General features: G+C 47.5%; 1 protein-coding gene across 1 annotated transcript in view; it reads right to left on the reverse strand.

Moving 5' to 3' along the window:
- The window catches only part of TRIM65 (tripartite motif containing 65), an 86,135-nt gene that overhangs the window by 32,272 nt on the left and 32,908 nt on the right, over nucleotides 1-20,955 (reverse strand). The window contains exon 3 of the mRNA XM_073587914.1: nucleotides 2,804-3,034. Within this exon, the coding sequence (XP_073444015.1) occupies nucleotides 2,804-3,034 (231 nt within the window). The remainder of the gene's footprint in view (nucleotides 1-2,803; nucleotides 3,035-20,955) is intronic.

Consider the following 20,955-nt stretch of genomic DNA (forward strand, 5'->3'; position numbering starts at 1 on the left):
TTAAAAGAAGGGTTATACTGTTTGTACAATAATAAAGTAGCTTGGCACTCAACTGAATTGTCCTTTTTAAGTGAAGTTTTTATTTATGTGCAGTTCTACAAAAAGACGTTTCGGCCTACACTTGGCCTCCGTCAGTCCGACTGCTGTCTATATAGTATGTCCACGAGCAAAATAGTTTTTTTTGTAAGGTCCTGATTCAAAATATGGTGTAGGCATATAGCAGGCTTCCAGCTACCCTTAGGCTGTGTGCACACGCTGCGGATTTTGCTGCGGTTCCGCAGCGGTTTGGGCCGCTGCGGACCCGCAGCAGTTTTTGCTGCGGTGTACAGTACCATGATTCCCTATGGGAATCAAAAACCGCAGTGCAGACGGTGCGGATTTTTCCGCGCGGATTATCTGCGGTTTTGAAACCGCAGAAAGAATTGACATGTCAATTCTTTCTGCGGATTCTGCTGCGGTTTGCCATCTCCTCCATTGAGGAGATGAAAAACCGCAGGGCAAAACCGCAGAGCAATCCGCAGGTAAAACCGCAGGTATTTTGACCTGCGGTTTCTTTTTTGAATCAGATCTTTTTTTTTATTAAACATTCAGGAATCAATACAGAAAGAATATGACATCTTATATAGCTAGTAAAAATTACATTGAAAGCAGATATTATTTAAAGGGTAAAACTCTTCCTGTGTAAGAATAAATAAAAAGAAGAAAATCTCAAAACACAGATATTTGCATAAAATTGAGCCTATAAACAACATGGCTCCACAAATAAACAAAAATCAAAATTATACACTCTCTGGCCACTTTATTAGGTACACCTGTCCAACTGTGTGTTAAGACTTAATTTCTAATCAGCCAATCACATGGCGGCAACTCAGTGCATTTAAGCATGTAGACATGGTCAAGACAATCTCCTGCAGTTCAAACCGAGCATCAGTATGGGGAAGAAAGGTGATTTGAGTGCCTTTGAACGTGGCATGATTGTTGGTGCCAGAAGGGCTGGTCTGAGTATTTCAGAAACTGCTGATCTTCTGGGATTTTCACGCACAACCATCTCTAGGGTTTACAGAGAATGGTCCGAAAAAGAAAAAAAATCCAGTGAGCGGCAGTTCTGTGGCCGGAAATGCCTTGTTGATGCCAGAGGTCAGAGGAGAATGGGCAGACTGGTTCGAGCTGATAGAAAGGCAACAGTGACTCAAATTGCCACCCGTTACAACCAAGGTAGGCAGAAGAGCATCTCTGAACGCACAGTGCGTCGAACTTTGAGGCAGATGGGCTACAGCAGCAGCAGACCACACCGGGTACCACTCCTCTCAGCTAAGAACAGGAAACTGAGGCTACAATTTGCACAAGCTCATCGAAATTGGACAGTAGAAGATTGGAAAAACGTTGCCTGGTCTGATGAGTCTCGATTTCTGCTGCGACATTCGGATGGTAGGGTCAGAATTTGGCGTAAACAACATGAAAGCATGGATCCATCCTGCCTTGTATCAACGGTTCAGGCTGGTGGTGGTGGTGTCATGGTGTGGGGAATTTTTTCTTGGCACTCTTTGGGCCCCTTGGTACCAATTGAGCATCGTTGCAACGCCACAGCCTACCTGAGTATTGTTGCTGACCATGTCCATCCCTTTATGACCACAATGTACCCAACATCTGATGGCTACTTTCAGCAGGATAATGCGCCATGTCATAAAGCTCGAATCATCTCAGATTGGTTTCTTGAACATGACAATGAGTTCACTGTACTCAAATGGCCTCCTCAGTCACCAGATCTCAATCCAATAGAGCATCTTTGGGATGTGGTGGAACGGGAGATTCGCATCAGGGATGTGCAGCCGACAAATCTGCGCCAACTGTGTGATGCCATCATGTCAATATGGTCCAAAATCTCTGAGGAATGCTTCCAGCACCTTGTTGAATCTCTGCCACGAAGAATTGAGGCAGTTCTGAAGGCAAAAGGGGGTCCAACCCGTTACTAGCATGGTGTACCTAATAAAGTGGCCAGTGAGTGTACATCAGTGCCTCAGTTCAGTGGGAAAACCATCCCCGCCAGCCGCGCCACTCCGCATCATATTTCGCCCCCCCCGCCCCCCGCGGATATCAGGTCTGACCTGCGGTTTCACCTGCGGATTTTACAAAATCCGAGCGGATGAATCCGCACCTAAATCCGCAGCGTGTGCACACAGCCTTAAGGTGTGCTGTGCTGGTAATTCAATTAGATGCAATATATTCCATACGGAAATGAGGAGAGGTTCCCGCTGGATTGCTGAAGCAATTTGCCTGTGGAAGATGTCTGTACTGAGACCGGTGTAAAAATATACCTGTTGAAAATGTCTGTACTGAGACCGGTAGCAGGCTTCCAAACGGCGGTGGATACCGCGTTCAGCCCTGCACACTTGCAACCTACTTCTATAAGCCCCATATTAGCCTTAGGCTGCTGGTCTCACCTGCACACCTGCATACCGTTTTTTACATACGTTTGTTCATACTATATAGACAGCAGTTGGACTGACGAAGGCCAAGTGTAGGCCGAAACGTCTTTTTGTAGGACTGCACATAAATAAAAACTTCACTTAAAAAGGACAATTCAGTTGAGTGCCAAGTTACTTTATTATTATTCACTTGGGTCTGGGTAACCTACTTGTGCACCTTGTGGTAGTGCCACGCTATACTTGATACTGTTTGTACAGCCACAAGGCAATTTGAGCATGCCAAAGACACTTGGTTAGCACACAAGCATGCTCGGAAAGCACCTTATCTGGGCATCACTAGTTTCAATACCCTTTAATTCAGCAAATAACCACTTTACCTCAAGAAATGCCACCCCATCATTCCTCAGCAGCACTGTCGCCTCCATGCGGTGCTTTTCCAACTTTTGCAGGTGGCTCTGTAGAAGCAGGACATGCTCTTCTGCCTGTGTCAGTGCCACAGTCTTTTCACAGTCCACGGCCTCTACAGCCAGAATGTGACATTCCTCCAAAGTCTTTTGCACTTGATTAAATTTCCCTGTCATTCCAGACACAATCTTTTCACAAGAATCCTAGAGAGTAATGAAAAGAAAAAGGTTGTAAAAGCAGGGTGGACATCACTGGGCTTAGCACAGCTTTTGGATTTCTAGCATACCTCCAGATACATGTGAAAATTTCCATCTGAATTCTAAGGCTATGTGCACACGTAGTTTTTCGGGTGTGCGGATTTTGGAGAGAAAACCACAGGACTAAAGTCCTGCGGTTTATCTGCGGTTTTGCCCTGCGGTTTTACACCTCATAATGTCAAAGCAGTGGACCCTTGTCCGATGGTTACATGGCAACATGGACCTGTTTTTATTTGGGTTGGGTAGTTTAAGGATTAATGCTGTCTCTAAGTTTCTTCTTTCAGGTTCTGAGGAATTGTTTTATTAATTGGCTGGTTATTAACCAATAAGAAATCGAGTTGTGTGAATTGACCCGGTAACAGGCTTTGATTGGTCTGCCTTTTCGGCGGGAGTAAAGGACTATATATACACTAGAACCTGAGGTGATTTCATCACTTTTCAACTTTGAAGTTAAGAAGATGGACGCTCTGCTAGCACAGCTGTTATCTCGTGTGAGGGAAGAAGGAGGGGAGTCATGGTTACGTGACTGCTTATCTCAGCCTGTGTTATCAAATACCTCAGCAGCTGCAGGGGCTTCTGTGGAGAATGCCCCCGATGTGATTGTTCCTGCAGCTGAAGCCATGGAGAGTGGTGAAAGCAGGAGTGGATCCAGGTTGCGGAGGCCAAGAGAAGCTTATTCCCCACCGCCCCCTACCCCTCGCAGACACCGTGCTGCAGTGAGGAGGTCTCCTGTGGAGGCTCAGCGGGCCAGGGCCCCATCTAGAAGCAGAAATGACAGGAGGAGAGGATCTTGTTCTCTATCACGGGACCCTGGCGCCATCTTGTGTTCGGCCAGGGAATTGCAACCTCAGGAGAGGTTTATTGAGAGGAGAAGAGATGAGTGTGTTCTGCCACAGGCTGAAGCACAAGCCCAGGTTCTGCAAGTACCCGCGGGAAGAGGAGATGTTGGAGTTGTTTGTCGCTACGCCCGAGCTCATTCTAGCCAAGGGCAGACTGGGGCTGCCAGAGGATCAGAAGCCCCGGATCTGGCTGCGGTGTGGATGCCTCATGATCTTCAGGCTGAGGTTCAGCCTCCACCTAGGTGCCGGACCTCTTCGACTTCACAGGAACCGAACATGGAACGACCTGCTACTGGTGGTGAGATTGACGCTTTTTCTTCTCTTAATGCAGATAGGGCTTCTCCTGCTTTTGTTCAGGACTTAGTTAATAGGGTTGTGGCGGAAGTTAGAAGTTCAATGGGGGTTAATTCTCAGATGTTACCCTCAGCTGTCGGAGCTGTGGGGGTGGATGAATCCCTTTACCGCGAGGCTATGACCTGCGATGTCTCCCCTTTGGGCTTCCATCTCAGTCAGACAGTCAAAGATAAAATATGGAATAATGAGTATGTTGACATTTTCTCATTGCTTCCTGGTGAGAAGGATTATAGCTCTCGGCTTGAGAGGAAAGAAGCAGACGGCGATGAGAAGAAGAAATCTTTTAAATCTTTTCATATGTGGCTTCAGGCCTTCAATATTTTTGCCGCTGTTTTAGGGGAAAAACATCCCTCGCTATGCAGTGGGCTGTTTCAGCACTCAGACTCTATCTTGGAGGCTTACAAAAGCTTTGGAAGGGTCGCATGGCTTCATTATGACGAAGCGTTTCGTCAGAAAATGGCCGTGCACCCCTCGCTGGCGTGGGGTACTAAGGATGTGGGCCTTTGGCTCAACCTTATGCTGCCTCAGAGGTCCGCAGGACCTAAACAGCAAAGCAGCTTGCCTTTGAAAAAGGGTTTCTGCTTTGCTTTTAATGACTATGTGTAAGTGGCAGGCAAACTGTCGGTTTCGCCACGAGTGCTCCTTTTGCGGCGGCCGTCACCCCGCCGCAAAATGTTTTAAGAAGGCAAATCAGCTGTCTCAGCAGCCACAAGGTGGTGGGAGGGACTCAATTTTCAAGAGCTCGGACGCCTGTGAAGGTACTAAATATGGTCCCGTGGTTGGACCGTTACCCCGACCACAAGAAGGCCGAGTTAATCAGTAATGGTTTTTTGTTTGTTTTTTTTGTACCTGGTTTTTCTGGTATTGGTTGTACGGTCTCAGGTAATTTGTCTTCAGTGCGTTCGTTTTCCTCTGAGGTTCGGGCTCATATTGAAAAGGAGTTGTCTTTGGATCGGATCGCGGGTCCGTTTTTAGAGCCTCCGTTTTCAGGTTTTCGGGTATCCCCTTTGGGTGCCGTACCCAAGAGGGATTCGCATGCGGTAAGAGTGATTCATCATCTTTCTTATCCAAAAGGATCGTCATTGAATGATCAAGTCGATCCGTCGGAGTTTCCGGTTTCATACACGCTGTTTGATGTAGCAGTGGACGCTCTGCGTCGGTTTGGCCGTTTCACTCTTTTGGCTAAGGCGGACATCAAGTCGGCTTTTCGTCTTCTCCCGGTCAGTCCAGAGGGTTTTAATTCGTTGGGTTTTTCGTTCGACTATTTGTTTTATTTTGATAAAATGTCTCCCGATGGGTTTCTCGCTCTCTTGTTTTTACTTTGAATCTTTTTCGACGTTTTTGGAATGAGCGACTTTTGAGGAAGCGAATTGCGGGTTTATTTTACATTATTTGGATGATTTTTTGTTTTTCGGTACGGAGATTTCGGGAGATTGCTTTAAACTGCTGGATACTTTTCAGCGTTTAATGGAGTTTTTTGGTGTTCCTCTGGCGCCTGAGAAAACAGTTGGTCCTTGTACGTGTCTGGAATTCTTAGGTGTGATTTTAGATTCTTCCGCGATGGAATTGAGGCTTCCGCAGGACAAAGTTCAAAAACTGGTTTCCCTGATTGATTCTTTGCTGCTTAGGAAAAAAGCTACTTTGAGAGAATTCCAATCTCTTTTGGGATCTTTGAATTTTGCCCTGAGGATCTTGCCAATGGCTAGAGCATTTTCCCGTCGGCTGTATGACAGTATTAAAGGAGTCCATGGTGCAGGCGATCATATTCGGTTAACAGCCGAGCTTCGTTCGGATCTTGGTGTTTGGAGGAAATTCCTGGTGTCCTTTAATGGGATTAGTGTAATGCAAGAGGATTTTGTGGACTCCAACGCATTGTCGGTTTTTATTCGTTCTTTTCCTTCCTCTGGTTTTGTGATCTGTTTTTGTTCCACGTGGGATTCATGGTCGTGGCCGTCGGAATGGGTGTCTTCTGGGATTGTTTCTGGCTCTGCTCTTCTGGAAGTGTTCGCAGTATTGTTGACGCGGTGGGGTGAATGTTTAGCTAATAAACGTGTCCGGTTTAGGCTGGAGTTGGTTGGTTCGGTCTTTGCGATTAACACTTTGGCTACTAAATGCAGTTTCATGGCTAGGGTTTTGAGGGAGTTGGTTTTGACCTGTCTTTTGCATAACATTTGGATAAAGGCTTCTTTGCATCAGGAGCAAGGTCAATTTTTTGGTGGTTTTGTCTCACGACAGCGTTTGGAAGACTTTCTGTGTCAACATCCAAGGATGGAGCGAGAAAGTGTCCCTTGCCCGCAATCCTTGTGGGGTGTGATGGGGATATCATCCAGTCACTGATACGTAATTCTCTGGCTCCTTCGACTTGGTGTTCTTATTCAGCATCTTGGTCTGATTGGAAGATGTTCTGTTCAGTACATAATTGTCATTGTTTGTCCTACGACGCTAGTTTAACCCTAGCCTTCTTGCAAGAAAAGGTAAAGTCTGGTGTCAGTTCTTCCGGTCTCCATCGGATTTTGGCTGGGATCTCCTTTTTCATGCAACTTTACGGTCGGACGTCTTTACATGGGCTTTTTCCGGTGCGCCAATTTCTAAAGGGTTTAAGGAAAGCGAATTTTCGTCCGGACTGTAGGCGGCCTATATCAGTGGATCTGCTGATGCGGTTATGGGACACTTTGCCCAAGGTCTGTTTCGATTCATTCGAAACTTGCTTATTCCGGACGTGCTTTGTTTTTGCATTTTTTGGCGCGTTTCGGGTTTGCGAGCTGGTCGCCTTGAACAAGGTTTCGCCGTCAGGTTTACAGGTCTCTGACGTTACCGTTTATTTTTCGTCGGTCATTATTCGGCTCCGTCGTTCCAAAACAGATCAACTGGGTAAAGGCGTGTTGATCCGGCTTGGGGCCGTTCCAGATTCTCCGCTTTGCCCTAAGGCAAACTTGGTACGTTGGTTTTCTTTCCGCCCTAAAGTCAATGGCCCATTATTTTTGCACGGCTCTTTGGAGCCGGTCACGAAATTCCAATTTGGTGGTTTACTTAAGAAATGTTTGCTATTTTTGGGTCTGGGACACCTAAGAATTACCCCACATTCTTTTAGGATCGGGGCCGCAACTGAAGCGGCCCGTCTTGGGCTGTCAGAAGACAGGATTAAACGTCTGGGAAGGTGGGAATCTAATAGAGCAGAATTGTATATTCGTCCTGACCTGGCATTCACGGTTTAATTTTTGTTCTTTTGTTATAGGTCCAAGGACTATATGGATAGTAGGACATTCTTACGTTCATTGGGCTCATCATAGAGCAAGTTTTCGGCCTTATACAAACAATTTGTCTTTCGATCCGGCTACCGTCCGTATTTTTTGGCATGGCGTTCGTGGCTTGCGCTGGGGGGATCTGTGCCAGCTTATTAGAGAGCTCTCATCCTCCTGTCCTCTTCCCGATCTGTTGATTGTTCATCTATCGGGGAACGACTTGGGTAAGATCCGGACTTGGGATTTGTTTTGGTTAATGCAGAGGGATATGAATTTACTCCGTTCTATGTTTCCCGGGACTTTTCTGTTTTTTTCCGAAGTCGTTCCCCGTTTGATCTGGAATGGTGGCCCATTAAGTTTTGTGAACGGTATCAGGAAAAGGATTAACAGGAGGATGGAAAGATTCATGTCTAGTCTAGGTTTTTTCTCTTTTCGCCATTTGGATTTGGAAGGCTTTTTGCCGGGCCTGTATCGTCCGGATGGTGTTCATCTGGGGGACATAGGCCTCGATATCTTTAATTTGGGCCTCCAGACGGTTGTGGAGCAGTGGCTGGTTGTTTTGGGGGTGGTCAGCCATTCGTGATGTCTGCCCGTTTGGGTACGATTGCTCTTTTCAATGAGCGAATTTTGGTTATCGGATTAATAAAGGAATTATTTATGGAATTATTTATTAAAGAATTAATTATTTGGTGGATTTTGGTTTTTCCCATGGATTTCAGTAACCCTTAATAAAGTTTACATGGCCACTTTTCTCCACATATGTCTGGATGTCTCAATTATTTATTATAGAGTATTTAAGTTTGTTGGGTCCTATGTTGCCATGGATGAGGTGTAAAACTGCAGAGTTTCTGCACCAAACAATTGACATGTGGATTGTAAACCGCAGCAAAACCGCGCGGAAAAATCCGCATGTGCACAGCGTTTTTTTTTTTTACATTGAAAATAAAGGTACTGTACAACGCAGCAGAGCCGGAAACGCAGCAGATTTCACTCCGTGTGCACATACCCTAATGTTTAGTCTCTCTGTAAGGCCGGGGTCACACTAACCGACGCAAAATACGGTCAGTATTTTACATGCGTAATACGGATGAATGACCCCTAAACAGTGCTCCGTATGTCATCCGTAATCAAGGTGCGGTCGCGTATTTTGCGCATGTCTGCATCCGTATGGAATCCGTATGGCATCCGTATGGAGAGATTTTCTCGCAGGCTTGCAAAATGGACATATAATGGAGCCCTATGACAGGGTTTCTAACAGAAACCAAAGAATAGATATAGACACATAGAATGCATATATAGATATATATGTGTGTATTCTATGTGTCTATATCTATTCTTTCTTCCTTAAACATGTCAGTGTGAGTTTACTGTACAGCGCACTGAATTGCCGGCTTTGCTAAAAGACACCGGGTGCGTATTTCTCGCAAGTCACATGTGTGCTCCGTGTGTAATCCGTATTTTTTGCGCACCCATAGACTTGCATTGGCGTATTACGGGCGTAGTACGCTGACAATCGCAGCATGCTGCGATTGGCACGGACCGTAGAATACGGATAAGAAATATACGGCTGGTGCGAGGGACCCCATAGAGAATCATTGGTCCGTGTCTAATGCGTGCTTTTAGCGCCTCTCACTCGGCCGTATTCCTCGCCAGTGTGACCCCGGCCTAAGTCACAGAACCTGAGGTAAATCCCACCAAGATAATGCCTTTCCATATGTCCTCTCAGGCCACGTTCCCACATTCAGTATTTGGTGAGTTTTTTACCTCAGTATCTGTAAGCGAAAACCAGGAGTGGGTGAAAAATGCAGAAGTGGTGACGGGTTTCTATAAGGCCACATGCACACGTTCAGTATTTGTTCAGTATTTTACCTCAATATTTGTAAGCCAAAATCAGGAGTGGAACAGCCAGAGGTAAAAAAAAAATAAATCACCAAATATTCAACGTGTGCACTTGGCCTTGCACACGACGCCAGTTTCTGGCAGATTTTGCCTGAAATGTGCCAGAAAAAGTGCTCACACCCACGGCATCAAAACAATTTGTTGTTTATGTGTGCAGTCCTTTTTAGCTTTTTTTTTTTTTTTTACCTGATTCAGGCTTTCAAAGCTGTGAAGCGTCTAAAAAGAAACAACCTGAGCATTCTTTACACTACTTTATATACAGTATATTTAAAAAAAAAGAGCAGCTAAGCCGCCACGAGATAAAAGATGACAAAGAAGACTCATCCCATCACTTCTTCAAACAGAAAAACTCAGCGATAAGTCAATGTGTGCACATAGCCTTAAAGAATCATAGAATCGTAGAGTTGGAAGGGACCTCCTGGGCCATCTGGTCCAACCCCCTGCTCAAAGCAGGATTCGCTAAATCATCCCAGTCAGATGTCTGTCCAGCCTCTGTTTGAAGACTTCCATTGAAGGAGAACTCACCACTTCTCGTGGCAGCTTGTTCCATTCATTGATCACTCTAACTGTCAAAAAGTTTTTTCTAACATCTAATCTGTTTCTCCTCCCATTCAGTTTCATCCCATTGCTTCTAGTCTTTCCTTGTGCAAATGAGAATAAAGTTGATCCTTCTACAATGTGACAGCCCTTTAGATATTTGTAGACAGCTATTAAGTCTCCTCTCAGTCTTCGCTTTTGCAAACTAAACATTCCCAAATCCTGCAACCTTTCCTCATAAGACAGGGCTTGCAGACCGGTCACCATTCTGGTTGCTCTTTTCTGAACTTGCTCCAGTTTGTTGATGTCTTTTTTAAAATGTGGTGCCCAAAACTGGACACAATATTCCAGATAAGGTCTGACCAAAGAGGAGTAGAGGGAAATAATGACTTCACGTGATCTAGACTGTATGCTTCTGTTAATACATCCTAGAATTGCATTTGCCTTTTTTGCTGCTGCATCACACTGTTGACTCATATTCAGTCTGTGATCTATTAGTATACCCAAATCTTTTTCACATGTGCTGTTGCTTAGCCCTATTCCTCCCATTCTGTATATGCTTTTTTCATTTTTATTGCCCAGATGTAGTACTTTGCATTTTTCCCTGTTAAAAACCATTCTATTAGTTGCTGCCCACTTCTCCAGTTTATTTATATCTTTTTGAATCCTCTCTCTCTCTTCTCTAGTATTAGCTATCCCTCCTAGCTTTGTGTCATCAGCAAATTTAATTAGTTTACCCTCAATTCCTTCATCTAAATCGTTGATAAAGATGTTGAAGGGAATGTGTCACCAGGTTTTTACTATGTAATCTGAGAGCAGCATGATGTAAGTGACGGGACCATGATTACAGGGATGTGTCACTTACTGGGCTGTGAATTTGTTTCAATGAGTGTTTTATCAGCAGAAGATTATCACTATCTGACTAGCTGCCTTGTGCATCCTGGCCCAACCAGGCACCCAGCACTGATTAGGCGCTTACTGTCGATAAACACTGTACAGAGAAAGTAGCCAGCCCGTGGTTTGGGCAGGACTCAACATTCCAAGCTAAATCTCCAGCAGAAAAAACTGTGATTCTGTCAAGCAGTGAACTAAGTGATACATCGCTGTACTCAGGGTCTCTGTCTCTACATCATGCTGCTGTCAGATTACATTGCAAGAGCCTACTGACATATTCCCTTTATGCTCCCTTCATACACAGACAAATGTTGGCTAAACCTGCCAATATCGACGGCTTCAACCAACAGTCTAATGTAAATGAGGGCGTTGGTAGAGTTGTCAATCACACATGTTCGATTTCGGAGTGCCAATCACTTTGTTCTCCCAGTGATAAGCTTCTGACTGAAGTGGCATCCAGTGGCTTTCTCATAGAGAACACAGGAGCGTTTCTGCTGAGCGAGAGCTTTTGTATACAGGAGTATCAGGTGAGACGGCTGTCGGGCAAATGACTGACCAAAGCATTGTTCGTCCAACAGCCACCTAATGAGTATGACTGTCATTAGAGAATATGGACAATATAACGCAGACCTGGGCAAAGTGCAACCCGCGAGCCACATGCAGCCCTCTGTCTGACCCAGTCCTGCCAGTGAACTGAGACAGCACCGTGCACTCCAGCCCACCGTCCGTCTACCGCTCCCTGTCACCGCATCGCTCATTTCATCACCTCAGCTGTGCACTCTGGAGAGTCAGTGCATCAGAGAGCAGAAATGGAGAGCCGGGGGAACGGGTGCGAGGTATGTGGTTTTTTTTCTCATGTGTTTAGGATTTTTTTTTTTTGAACAATAAATTTTTATTGAAAGTTTACATTTTACAAATAAGGTGATAGCAAATCTCAATACAGAGCTGTATTTGCAATATGCATAAGAGAGCATGTAAACGGTTGACAAACAAACAGACAAACTAACAACAAGGTAGGAGGTAAAGGAGGGGAGGGGGAAGCCCGAGGAGGGGGGGTATGTTGTGTCCAATTATCGTTAATGATTCAATCAGAATCAGGGGGATTTGGGTTGATTAGATGAAATACAGGTGTGGCAAAGGGGGTGTGGTTGGCGTACTCCGCCCAGGGAAGCCATATTTTCTCAAACTTACCGACTTTATCTGTAAGTATGGCAGATAATTTTTCGTAGATCATATACCAAGAAAGGCGTGTTTTAACCGCAATGTGTTTAGGATATTTGTATGCATATAGGAGGCTGTGCAGGGCTCATGCTGTATATAAGGGGCTATGTGTGGCTCATGTTGTATAAAGGGGGGCTCTGTGGGGCCCACACTATATATAAGAGGCTATGTGGGGCTCATACTGTACATGGAGAGGCTACGTGGGCAGGGCTGGCGTCCGCACCCGGCGTACCCGTGCAAGTGCCGGGGCCCTGGCGAGACAGGGTTTTTTAAATTTTTTTTTTATTTATAAATCCGGGGTCAGTCCCCAGCCCTCTGCAAAATATCATACTAACTACTATCTTTTTTCCTGTGAGAGCACGCGGTCCACATGTTACCGCTCATTAAGGTCATGAATATGGACGCCACTCCACTCCCATAGGCGTGGCGCCCATATTCATGACCTTAATGAGTGGTACCACGTGACTGCGCGCTTTCACAAGAAAAAGTTACCGGCGCCTGGACTCAGGTGAGCGGCGTTGAGAATGAGAGGCAGCGGGGCCGGGGGGAGAATGAACCCAGCCCCCGGGTAAATGAGAGTGAGCCAGGGGGGGGAGAAATGAGCCCAGCGGGGGAGATGAGAGTGAGCGGGGGGAGGGGGAAATAAGCCCAGCCCCCGGGGGAGATGAGAGTGAGCTGGGTGGGAAATAAGCCCAGCGGGGGGGAGATGAGAGTGAGCGGGGGTGGAATGAGCCCAGCCCCTGGGTTAGATGACAGTGAGCCAGGGAGGGAAATGAGCCCAGCCCCTGGGGGGAGATAAGAGTGAGCCAGGGGGGGAAATGAGCCCAGGGGGAATGAGAATGACCCCAGCGGAGAGGAGAATGAGCCCAGCGGGGGGAGATGAGCCCATTATTCTCTATAGGGCATTATATGGGGCCCATTCTATATGTATGGAGCATTATATGGGGCCCATTATCCTATTTGGAGCATTATATGGTATGGGGCCCATTATCCTGTATGGAGCATTATATGGGGCCCATTATACCGTATGGAGCATTAAATGGGGCCCATTATCCTGTTTGTAGCATTATATGGGGCCCATTATTCTGTTTGGAGCATTATATGAGGCCCATTATCCTGTTTGGAGCATTATATGGGGCCCATTATCCTGTTTGGAGCATTATATGGTTTCCATTATTCTGTATGGAGCATTATATGAGGCCCATTTTCTGTATGGAGTTCTGTATGGCGCATTGTATGGGGCCCATTATTCTGTATAGAGCATTATATGATACCCATTATTATGTAAGGAGCATTATATGAGGACCGTCATGCCCGTTATGCCTGTCATGTCCGTCATGCCCGCCATGTCTGTTTTGCCGCATGACCCCTGGAGCAGTGTGAGCATGCACCGAACTATCATGCCCGCCAAGTCTGGTGTGCTGCATGACTCCTGGAGCTGTGTGCACGTGTACTGAATTCTCATGCTGCAAGATGCCTGGAGCGGTGTGCAAGCGCGCCTTACCTCATGGCTGCACACCGTTGCTAGGTAACCATCCGTCTCTGCTCTGATTCTGCAATCCTCTGTATTCCTGGAGCCCCTGATCATGTGACCTTTCCTATGTTTCAACGCTGTCTGATTCTGCAATCCTCTATGTATTCCTGGACCCCCTGATCATGTGACCTTTCCTATGTTCCAGCACTGTCTGATTCTGCAATCCTCTATGTATTCCTGGAGCCCTGATCATGTGACCTTGTCTATGGTTCTGCCCAGTCTGATCTAGCAACGCTCTCTATGATCCTGGAGGATCTGAACCGGAGGATCTGAACCGGAGGTCCTTCCCTGATCCTGACCCGGAACTGCAGGTGCTATATCAGACCGCCCCTTCCTATGGTCGGGGCCTGAGTATCGTGTTGCTTCCCTGCATGGCTGCTTGGTCTGCTCGGTCTCTGTATTCTGTGCCCTTGCACTCTGCCCTGTAGTGTGTCTCTGCACACGCTCTGTGCTTGTACTCTGCCTCTTGTCCCGTGCCATGTCGTGTGTTGTCCTTTGTGCCATGTTTTGTCTCTGTCATGCTTGGATTTGTAGTCCTTCCGGTGTTCTCTGCCTTGCCATGTCTTGCCTTTGCTATGCTTTGCCTTGTGGTCCTTCCTATGTATTCTGTCTTGGCTTGTTCTTCCTTGCTCTTACCTATGATGCTCTGTTGTGCCTCCTGGCACACGCACCATTCCTCCTTTCTTCCCTATGGTGCTCTGTAGTGCCTCCTGGCACACGCACCATTCCTCCTCTCTTACCTTTGGTGCTCTCTTGCACATTTCCAGGCTAGTCTCTAGGCTCTGCCTTGACCCGGCTCTGGGCTTTGGCCTACGCTCCGCTGCTAGCTCTGTTCTCGCTCTGACCGGACTCTGTTTCTGCCTACGTTCCGCTCCTGGTTCCATACCCTGTCTAGCTTTGCCTTGTTTCTCCGTGTGCCCTTTGCATGCGCCTGGCCTTCCTAGGCTCCTGCTTGTGCCTCAGCCGTGCCCGCCTGCTTGTGCCTCAGCCGTGCTCGTCCGTCAGTGACAGCTGTGTCGCCTGCTATGTCCCAGTCGGGTTCGCTGGAGTCTTACCCGCCTGTTTGTGCTGCAGCCCGTCCAGCTAGCCAGTGCCCCTGCCATGCTCTCTGTGCTTCCTTGCACCCACGCTATCTCTGCACTGTGCTTTGTGTGCTCCTCTCATAGCACGCGCAGGCCCTCGCCGCCCGGTGGCATACCTCCCCGTGCTTCTGTAAAAGTACGCGCAGGCCTTGCCATGTACCCTGTCGTGTCCTCTCGCACTCACAGGTCCTAGCCTGTAGTCTGTCCCTGGCATGCCCTCTGCACGCGCAGGACTCCGCTTTTAACCCTGACCCTGGCGTGCCCCTCTGCACACACAGGACTCTGTCTTGAACTATGTACCCTGGCGTGCTCCTCTGCATGCGCAGGACTCTGCCTTTAGCCCTGACCCTGGCGAGCCCCTCAGCAAACGCAGGACTCTGCCTTGTACCCAGACCCTGGCGTGCCCCTCTGCACGTGCAGGACTCTGCCTTGTACCCGGACCCTGGCGTGCCCCTCTGCACGTGCAGGACTTTGCCTTGAACTATGTGAAAATGAGGATGAGTGACCTCGTGGAGATCAAACATCCAACACTGCGGAGACACCATCACATGTTTCTCAACGCAGTGATCTAGAGCAATGCCCCCATCCCTTATGGGAAATATGCAAAAACATGCAAAACACAAGCCGCGGAGACACCATCACGTGTTTCTCAACGCAAGCAATGTCTCCGCGGCATGTTTTTGCATATTTCCCATAAGGGATGGGGGCATTGCTCTAGATCACTGCGTTGAGAAACGTGATGGTGTCTCCGCAGTGTTGGATGTTTGATCTCCACGAGGTCACTCATCCTCATTTTCACAGTCTTTTACTAGGCATTGCTCCTACTAGCCAGTTTCCTACTCCACACTGATGAGGGGCAATACCCCGAAACAGCTGTCTGTGGATGGATACCATGTTTTGGCATAGGTGGTTTCCTTCATTGGAGACTGCCCTTCCCGTGGTTGTTCCTTCCCGGGGAAAGACCTGGCTAGTCATTGCTTGCGTTGAGAAACACGTGATGGTGTCTCCGCGGCTTGTGTTTTGCATGTTTTTGCATATTTCCCATAAGGGATGGGGGCATTGCTCTAGATCACTGCGTTGAGAAACATGTGATGGTGTCTCCGCAGTGTTGGATGTTTGATCTCCACGAGGTCACTCATCCTCATTTTCACAGTCTTTTACTAGGCATTGCTCCTACTAGCCAGTTTCCTACTCCACACTGATGAGGGGCAATACCCCGAAACAGCTGTCTGTGGATGGATACCATGTTTTGGCATAGGTGGTTTCCTTCATTGGAGACTGCCCTTCCCGTGGTTGTTCCTTCCCGGGGAAAGACCTGGCTAGTCATTGCTTGCGTTGAGAAACACGTGATGGTGTCTCCGCGGCTTGTGTTTTGCATGTTTTTGCATATTTCCCATAAGGGATGAGGGCATTGCTCTAGATCACTGCGTTGAGAAACATGTGATGGTGTCTCCGCAGTGTTGGATGTTTGATCTCCACGAGGTCACTCATCCTCATTTTCACAGTCTTTTACTAGGCATTGCTCCTACTAGCCAGTTTCCTACTCCACACTGATGAGGGGCAATACCCCGAAACAGCTGTCTGTGGATGGATACCATGTTTTGGCATAGGTGGTTTCCTTCATTGGAGACTGCCCTTCCCGTGGTTGTTCCTTCCCGGGGAAAGACCTGGCTAGTCATTGCTTGCGTTGAGAAACACGTGATGGTGTCTCCGCGGCTTGTGTTTTGCATGTTTTTGCATATTTCCCATAAGGGATGGGGGCATTGCTCTAGATCACTGCGTTGAGAAACATGTGATGGTGTCTCCGCAGTGTTGGATGTTTGATCTCCACGAGGTCACTCATCCTCATTTTCACAGTCTTTTACTAGGCATTGCTCCTACTAGCCAGTTTCCTACTCCACACTGATGAGGGGCAATACCCCGAAACAGCTGTCTGTGGATGGATACCATGTTTTGGCATAGGTGGTTTCCTTCATTGGAGACTGCCCTTCCCGTGGTTGTTCCTTCCCGGGGAAAGACCTGGCTAGTCATTGCTTGCGTTGAGAAACACGTGATGGTGTCTCCGCGGCTTGTGTTTTGCATGTTTTTGCATATTTCCCATAAGGGATGGGGGCATTGCTCTAGATCACTGCGTTGAGAAACATGTGATGGTGTCTCCGCAGTGCTGGATGTTTGATCTCCACGAGGTCACTCATCCTCATTTTCACAGTCTTTTACTAGGCATTGCTCCTACTAGCCAGTTTCCTACTCCACACTGATGAGGGGCAATACCCCGAAACAGCTGTCTGTGGATGGATACCATGTTTTGGCATAGGTGGTTTCCTTCATTGGAGACTGCCCTTCCCGTGGTTGTTCCTTCCCGGGGAAAGACCTGGCTAGTCATTGCTTGCGTTGAGAAACACGTGATGGTGTCTCCGCGGCTTGTGTTTTGCATGTTTTTGCATATTTCCCATAAGGGATGGGGGCATTGCTCTAGATCACTGCGTTGAGAAACATGTGATGGTGTCTCCGCAGTGTTGGATGTTTGATCTCCACGAGGTCACTCATCCGCATTTTCACAGTCTTTTACTAGGCATTGCTCCTACTAGCCAGTTTCCTACTCCACACTGATGAGGGGCAATACCCCGAAACAGCTGTCTGTGGATGGATACCATGTTTTGGCATAGGTGGTTTCCTTCATTGGAGACTGCCCTTCCCGTGGTTGTTCCTTCCCGGGGAAAGACCTGGCTAGTCATTGCTTGCGTTGAGAAACATGTGATGGTGTCTCCGCGGCTTGTGTTTTGCCTTGAACTATGACCCTGGCGTGCCCTCTGCTCGCACAGGACTCTGTCTTGTCCCTTGTGCCTTGGCGTGTCTCTACACACGCATCCTGTCTTGTATGTTGAACTTTGAACCCTGGCGTGTCCCCTACACACGCACTGCACTTTGCACGTTGAACCTGCCATGTTCCCTGCACACGCACCTTGCTTTGCACCTTGCCCTGGTGTGCCCTAGCACGCACCCTGCCTGGAAACTTGCCTTGGACCTCGGCGTGTACCCTAACACGCACCATGTCTGGAGATCTGTCGTGCCTCCTTGCCTGTACCCTGGTTTGCCTGCTGGATTCCCGAACCTGCCATCACTGCCAGAGATCGTAAGCATGAAGTCTACAGCCTGACGCCCTGATCCCTGCCAGCTGTCCGGAGTCCGATGCCATCGTGTCCTTGCCAGTAACCAGGCTTGCCTTCTAGCATGTACTATTCCATGGACATTGGCGTACCACGCACGCACTTTGCCGTACCACGCACGCACCTTGCCGTGTTTACTTGTTATCACGTTTCACACTGAATGTTATCCTGAAATTGTCTTAAAGAAGATACCTTGAACTTACGTCTTGTCTACTGCACGTCCTTGTCGTCAGTCACTCGTACCTAGTGTCTACCTGAGCCGGCCGTCTGGTGCCAGCAGTCGTGGTGGCTCACCCCCTTGGTCTTGCCTCTGACACTCCCTGTATAGGGGGTTGTTCCTCACAAAGTCAGCTCGCCCTAGGTGGGTGGGTGCCACGACCCAGAGGGTTCACTCTAAAGAAAAAGTCGACTCAGCGTAAGCTGACCTCACTCACAGACCCTTTTTCTGTATGAAGCAATATATGGGGCCCATTATTCTGTATAGAGCATTATATGATGCCCATTATTATATGAGGACCCTTTTTCTGTATGAAGCAATATATGGGGCCCATTATTCTGTGTGAAGCAATATATGGGGCTCATTATATTGTATGAAGCAATATATGGGGTCCATTATACTGTATGGAGCAATATATGGGGCTCATTCTGTATGAAGCAAATTTGGGGCCCATTATTCTGTGTTTGGGATGGCGGAACGCACTAAATATAAATAATAGGAAGAGCGTTCGCCGCCCGGGGTCCACTGTGCAGTAGGTGTAACAACCGCTGCTGAGTAATGGCAGACTCGCTATATGGCGGTATACTGTGCTAGGGTTAAACGTCACCCGAGGTGCGCAGAGTGGACTCTGTTAAACTCACAGAGGCGCTTTAGTACAAATAAAGCATAAACACCGAGCCTGATAGTTTCACAGGTCTCAGCTGGCGTGCACACACGGTATATGGTCACAGGACACGGCCCAAGGCAGAGGTCGGTGTCCGTCTTGACCTACCGTGCGTGCGGCGTCACTACCACGGACGCCAGTAAGTGCTGCTAACTGCAGCGCGGCGGTAACTACTGCCGCTGTACGACAGTGCCGTGAGGCATCACACTATCGGACGCTAGTGTAGCGGTGCGGTATGAACTGTGGCGTATGGCTTGCCACTGACTGGCGCTGACTATAACTCTAATTCCCTATCCACATGCGTAATATCAGAGGGAAGTGGTTTCTTAATGAGTCAGTCACCAGAATCATACATCCATCACCATTCACACATAGCAAGTATAGTCTATACTAGCGCATGGGCGAGCGGTCATTCGGGCCTTTTATAGCCATGCGCTTCTGGGACCTTCCAGACCTCTGAGATGGGCCAATCAGATCAGGACAAGGACCTGAGTATGTGACCCCCGATCTCCACTGAGAGATCGTCTCGTGGGCATGCCCAGTAGCGCGGCGAAAGGACTTAGCCTCTGGAGTGGTTTCCTGCAAAGCAGGTTGCGCTACCATTGCTGGTCCAGAGGTGGCCGCAACATCCAGACCCAGAGAGATGGTCTGAGCAGGGCACCTGGATCACTGAGATTGCTGTGCGGCTCCCTGAGCGGTTGGAAAGGAATGGGAGACCACTGGATGTATGGCTCTGGATTCCCGCTGTGCAGCTGCAGGAATCCGACACCTAACAATTCTGTATGGAGCATTATATGAGGTTCATTATTCTGTATGAAGCAATATTTGGGGCTCATTATATTGTATGGAGCATTATATGAGGCCCATTATTCTGTATGAAGCAATATTTGGGGGTCATTCTTCTGTATGGAGCATTATATGAGGCTCATTATTCTGTATGAAGCAATATGTGGTGTCCAATAAACTGTACAGAAGACTATGTGATGCCCAGAATACTGTATGGAGTTCTATACTGTCCGGTCTTAAATGAAAACTTTTGAATCCCCACTAGGGCACGCACTGTGCTCTGCGAGGATTTGATGGTTTCTGAGATATTGTAGAATTTACAAGAGATCACTCATGTAATGTAAGAAGTGATATCTTTGGCATTGTGCTATACCTATATTTCTTTGCCGTATCTGTGCATCATGAATTGTGTTATGTGTTAAAGGGGCCCACTGAGACACTTTTGCCCGGGGCCCACAAAAACCTGGAGCCGGCCCTGTTCGTGGGGCACATGCTGTATATCTGAGGCTATGAGGGGCACATGCTGTACATAGGGAAGCTATGTGGGGCACGTGGGACAAACTCTGTATAGCAGAAGCTACATGGAACAGATGTATATCAGAGGCTACGTGGGGCATGTTTTCTATATCAGAGGTTATGTGGGACACATAGGAGGCTATGTGCAGCTTATACTATACATGGTAGGATTTGTGGGGGATCATACTGTATATAGGAGGGTATGTAGTTGCTCATACTAAATATGGGAGGCTATGTGGGGCTCATACTGTATATAGGGGCTGTGTTTGGGCTCATACAATACATAGGGGCGCTGTGTGCGTTATATAGAGGGGTGACAGCATACTTAATTCTGCTCAATACTAAGTCATACAATCAATATAAAATAATTATAATCATGGTATTATGTAAATATTAATATTGAGCAGAATTAATTTGAACCTATTGGTTCGGCCTCCACAACAGTCACGGTCTCTCATGTGGCCCCTCAGGAAAATTAATATCTCATACATACCCTCCGGTCCCAGGTCTGAAACCGGCGAATGCCCGCAAGTGTGTGTGCTGGGAAAAATCATAAGTCTGCAGTCACAATAAGTGACTGCAGACTTACCGATTTTAACCAGACAACCCCTTTAATTAGGAAAGTGAATGTGTCCTATTCACTGCAAGATAAGGCACTACCCAAAACCCAGTGAAATCCATCGGATAATACATTGTCAACCTGGCATCCTCTCTTTCCTGGTTTATAAAAGAGGTCTGGAGTGAAGGATTCGGCTGTACTATTGATTTATTTTACTCATTTATAAAGCACCATTTATTCCAGAGCCTTGTAGGTTTGGATTTCTGTTTCCATTAATATTAAAACCCTTCATTTAAACCCCTTTACCACCCCCCCCCCCCCCACAAGGCTGTCTGCACGTTAAAGACCACGCCAAC

The sequence above is a fragment of the Dendrobates tinctorius genome, unplaced genomic scaffold (assembly GCF_039654945.1).
Source record: "Dendrobates tinctorius isolate UK_male_01 unplaced genomic scaffold, ASM3965494v1 ptg000103l, whole genome shotgun sequence".
Classification (NCBI taxonomy): domain Eukaryota; kingdom Metazoa; phylum Chordata; class Amphibia; order Anura; family Dendrobatidae; genus Dendrobates; species Dendrobates tinctorius.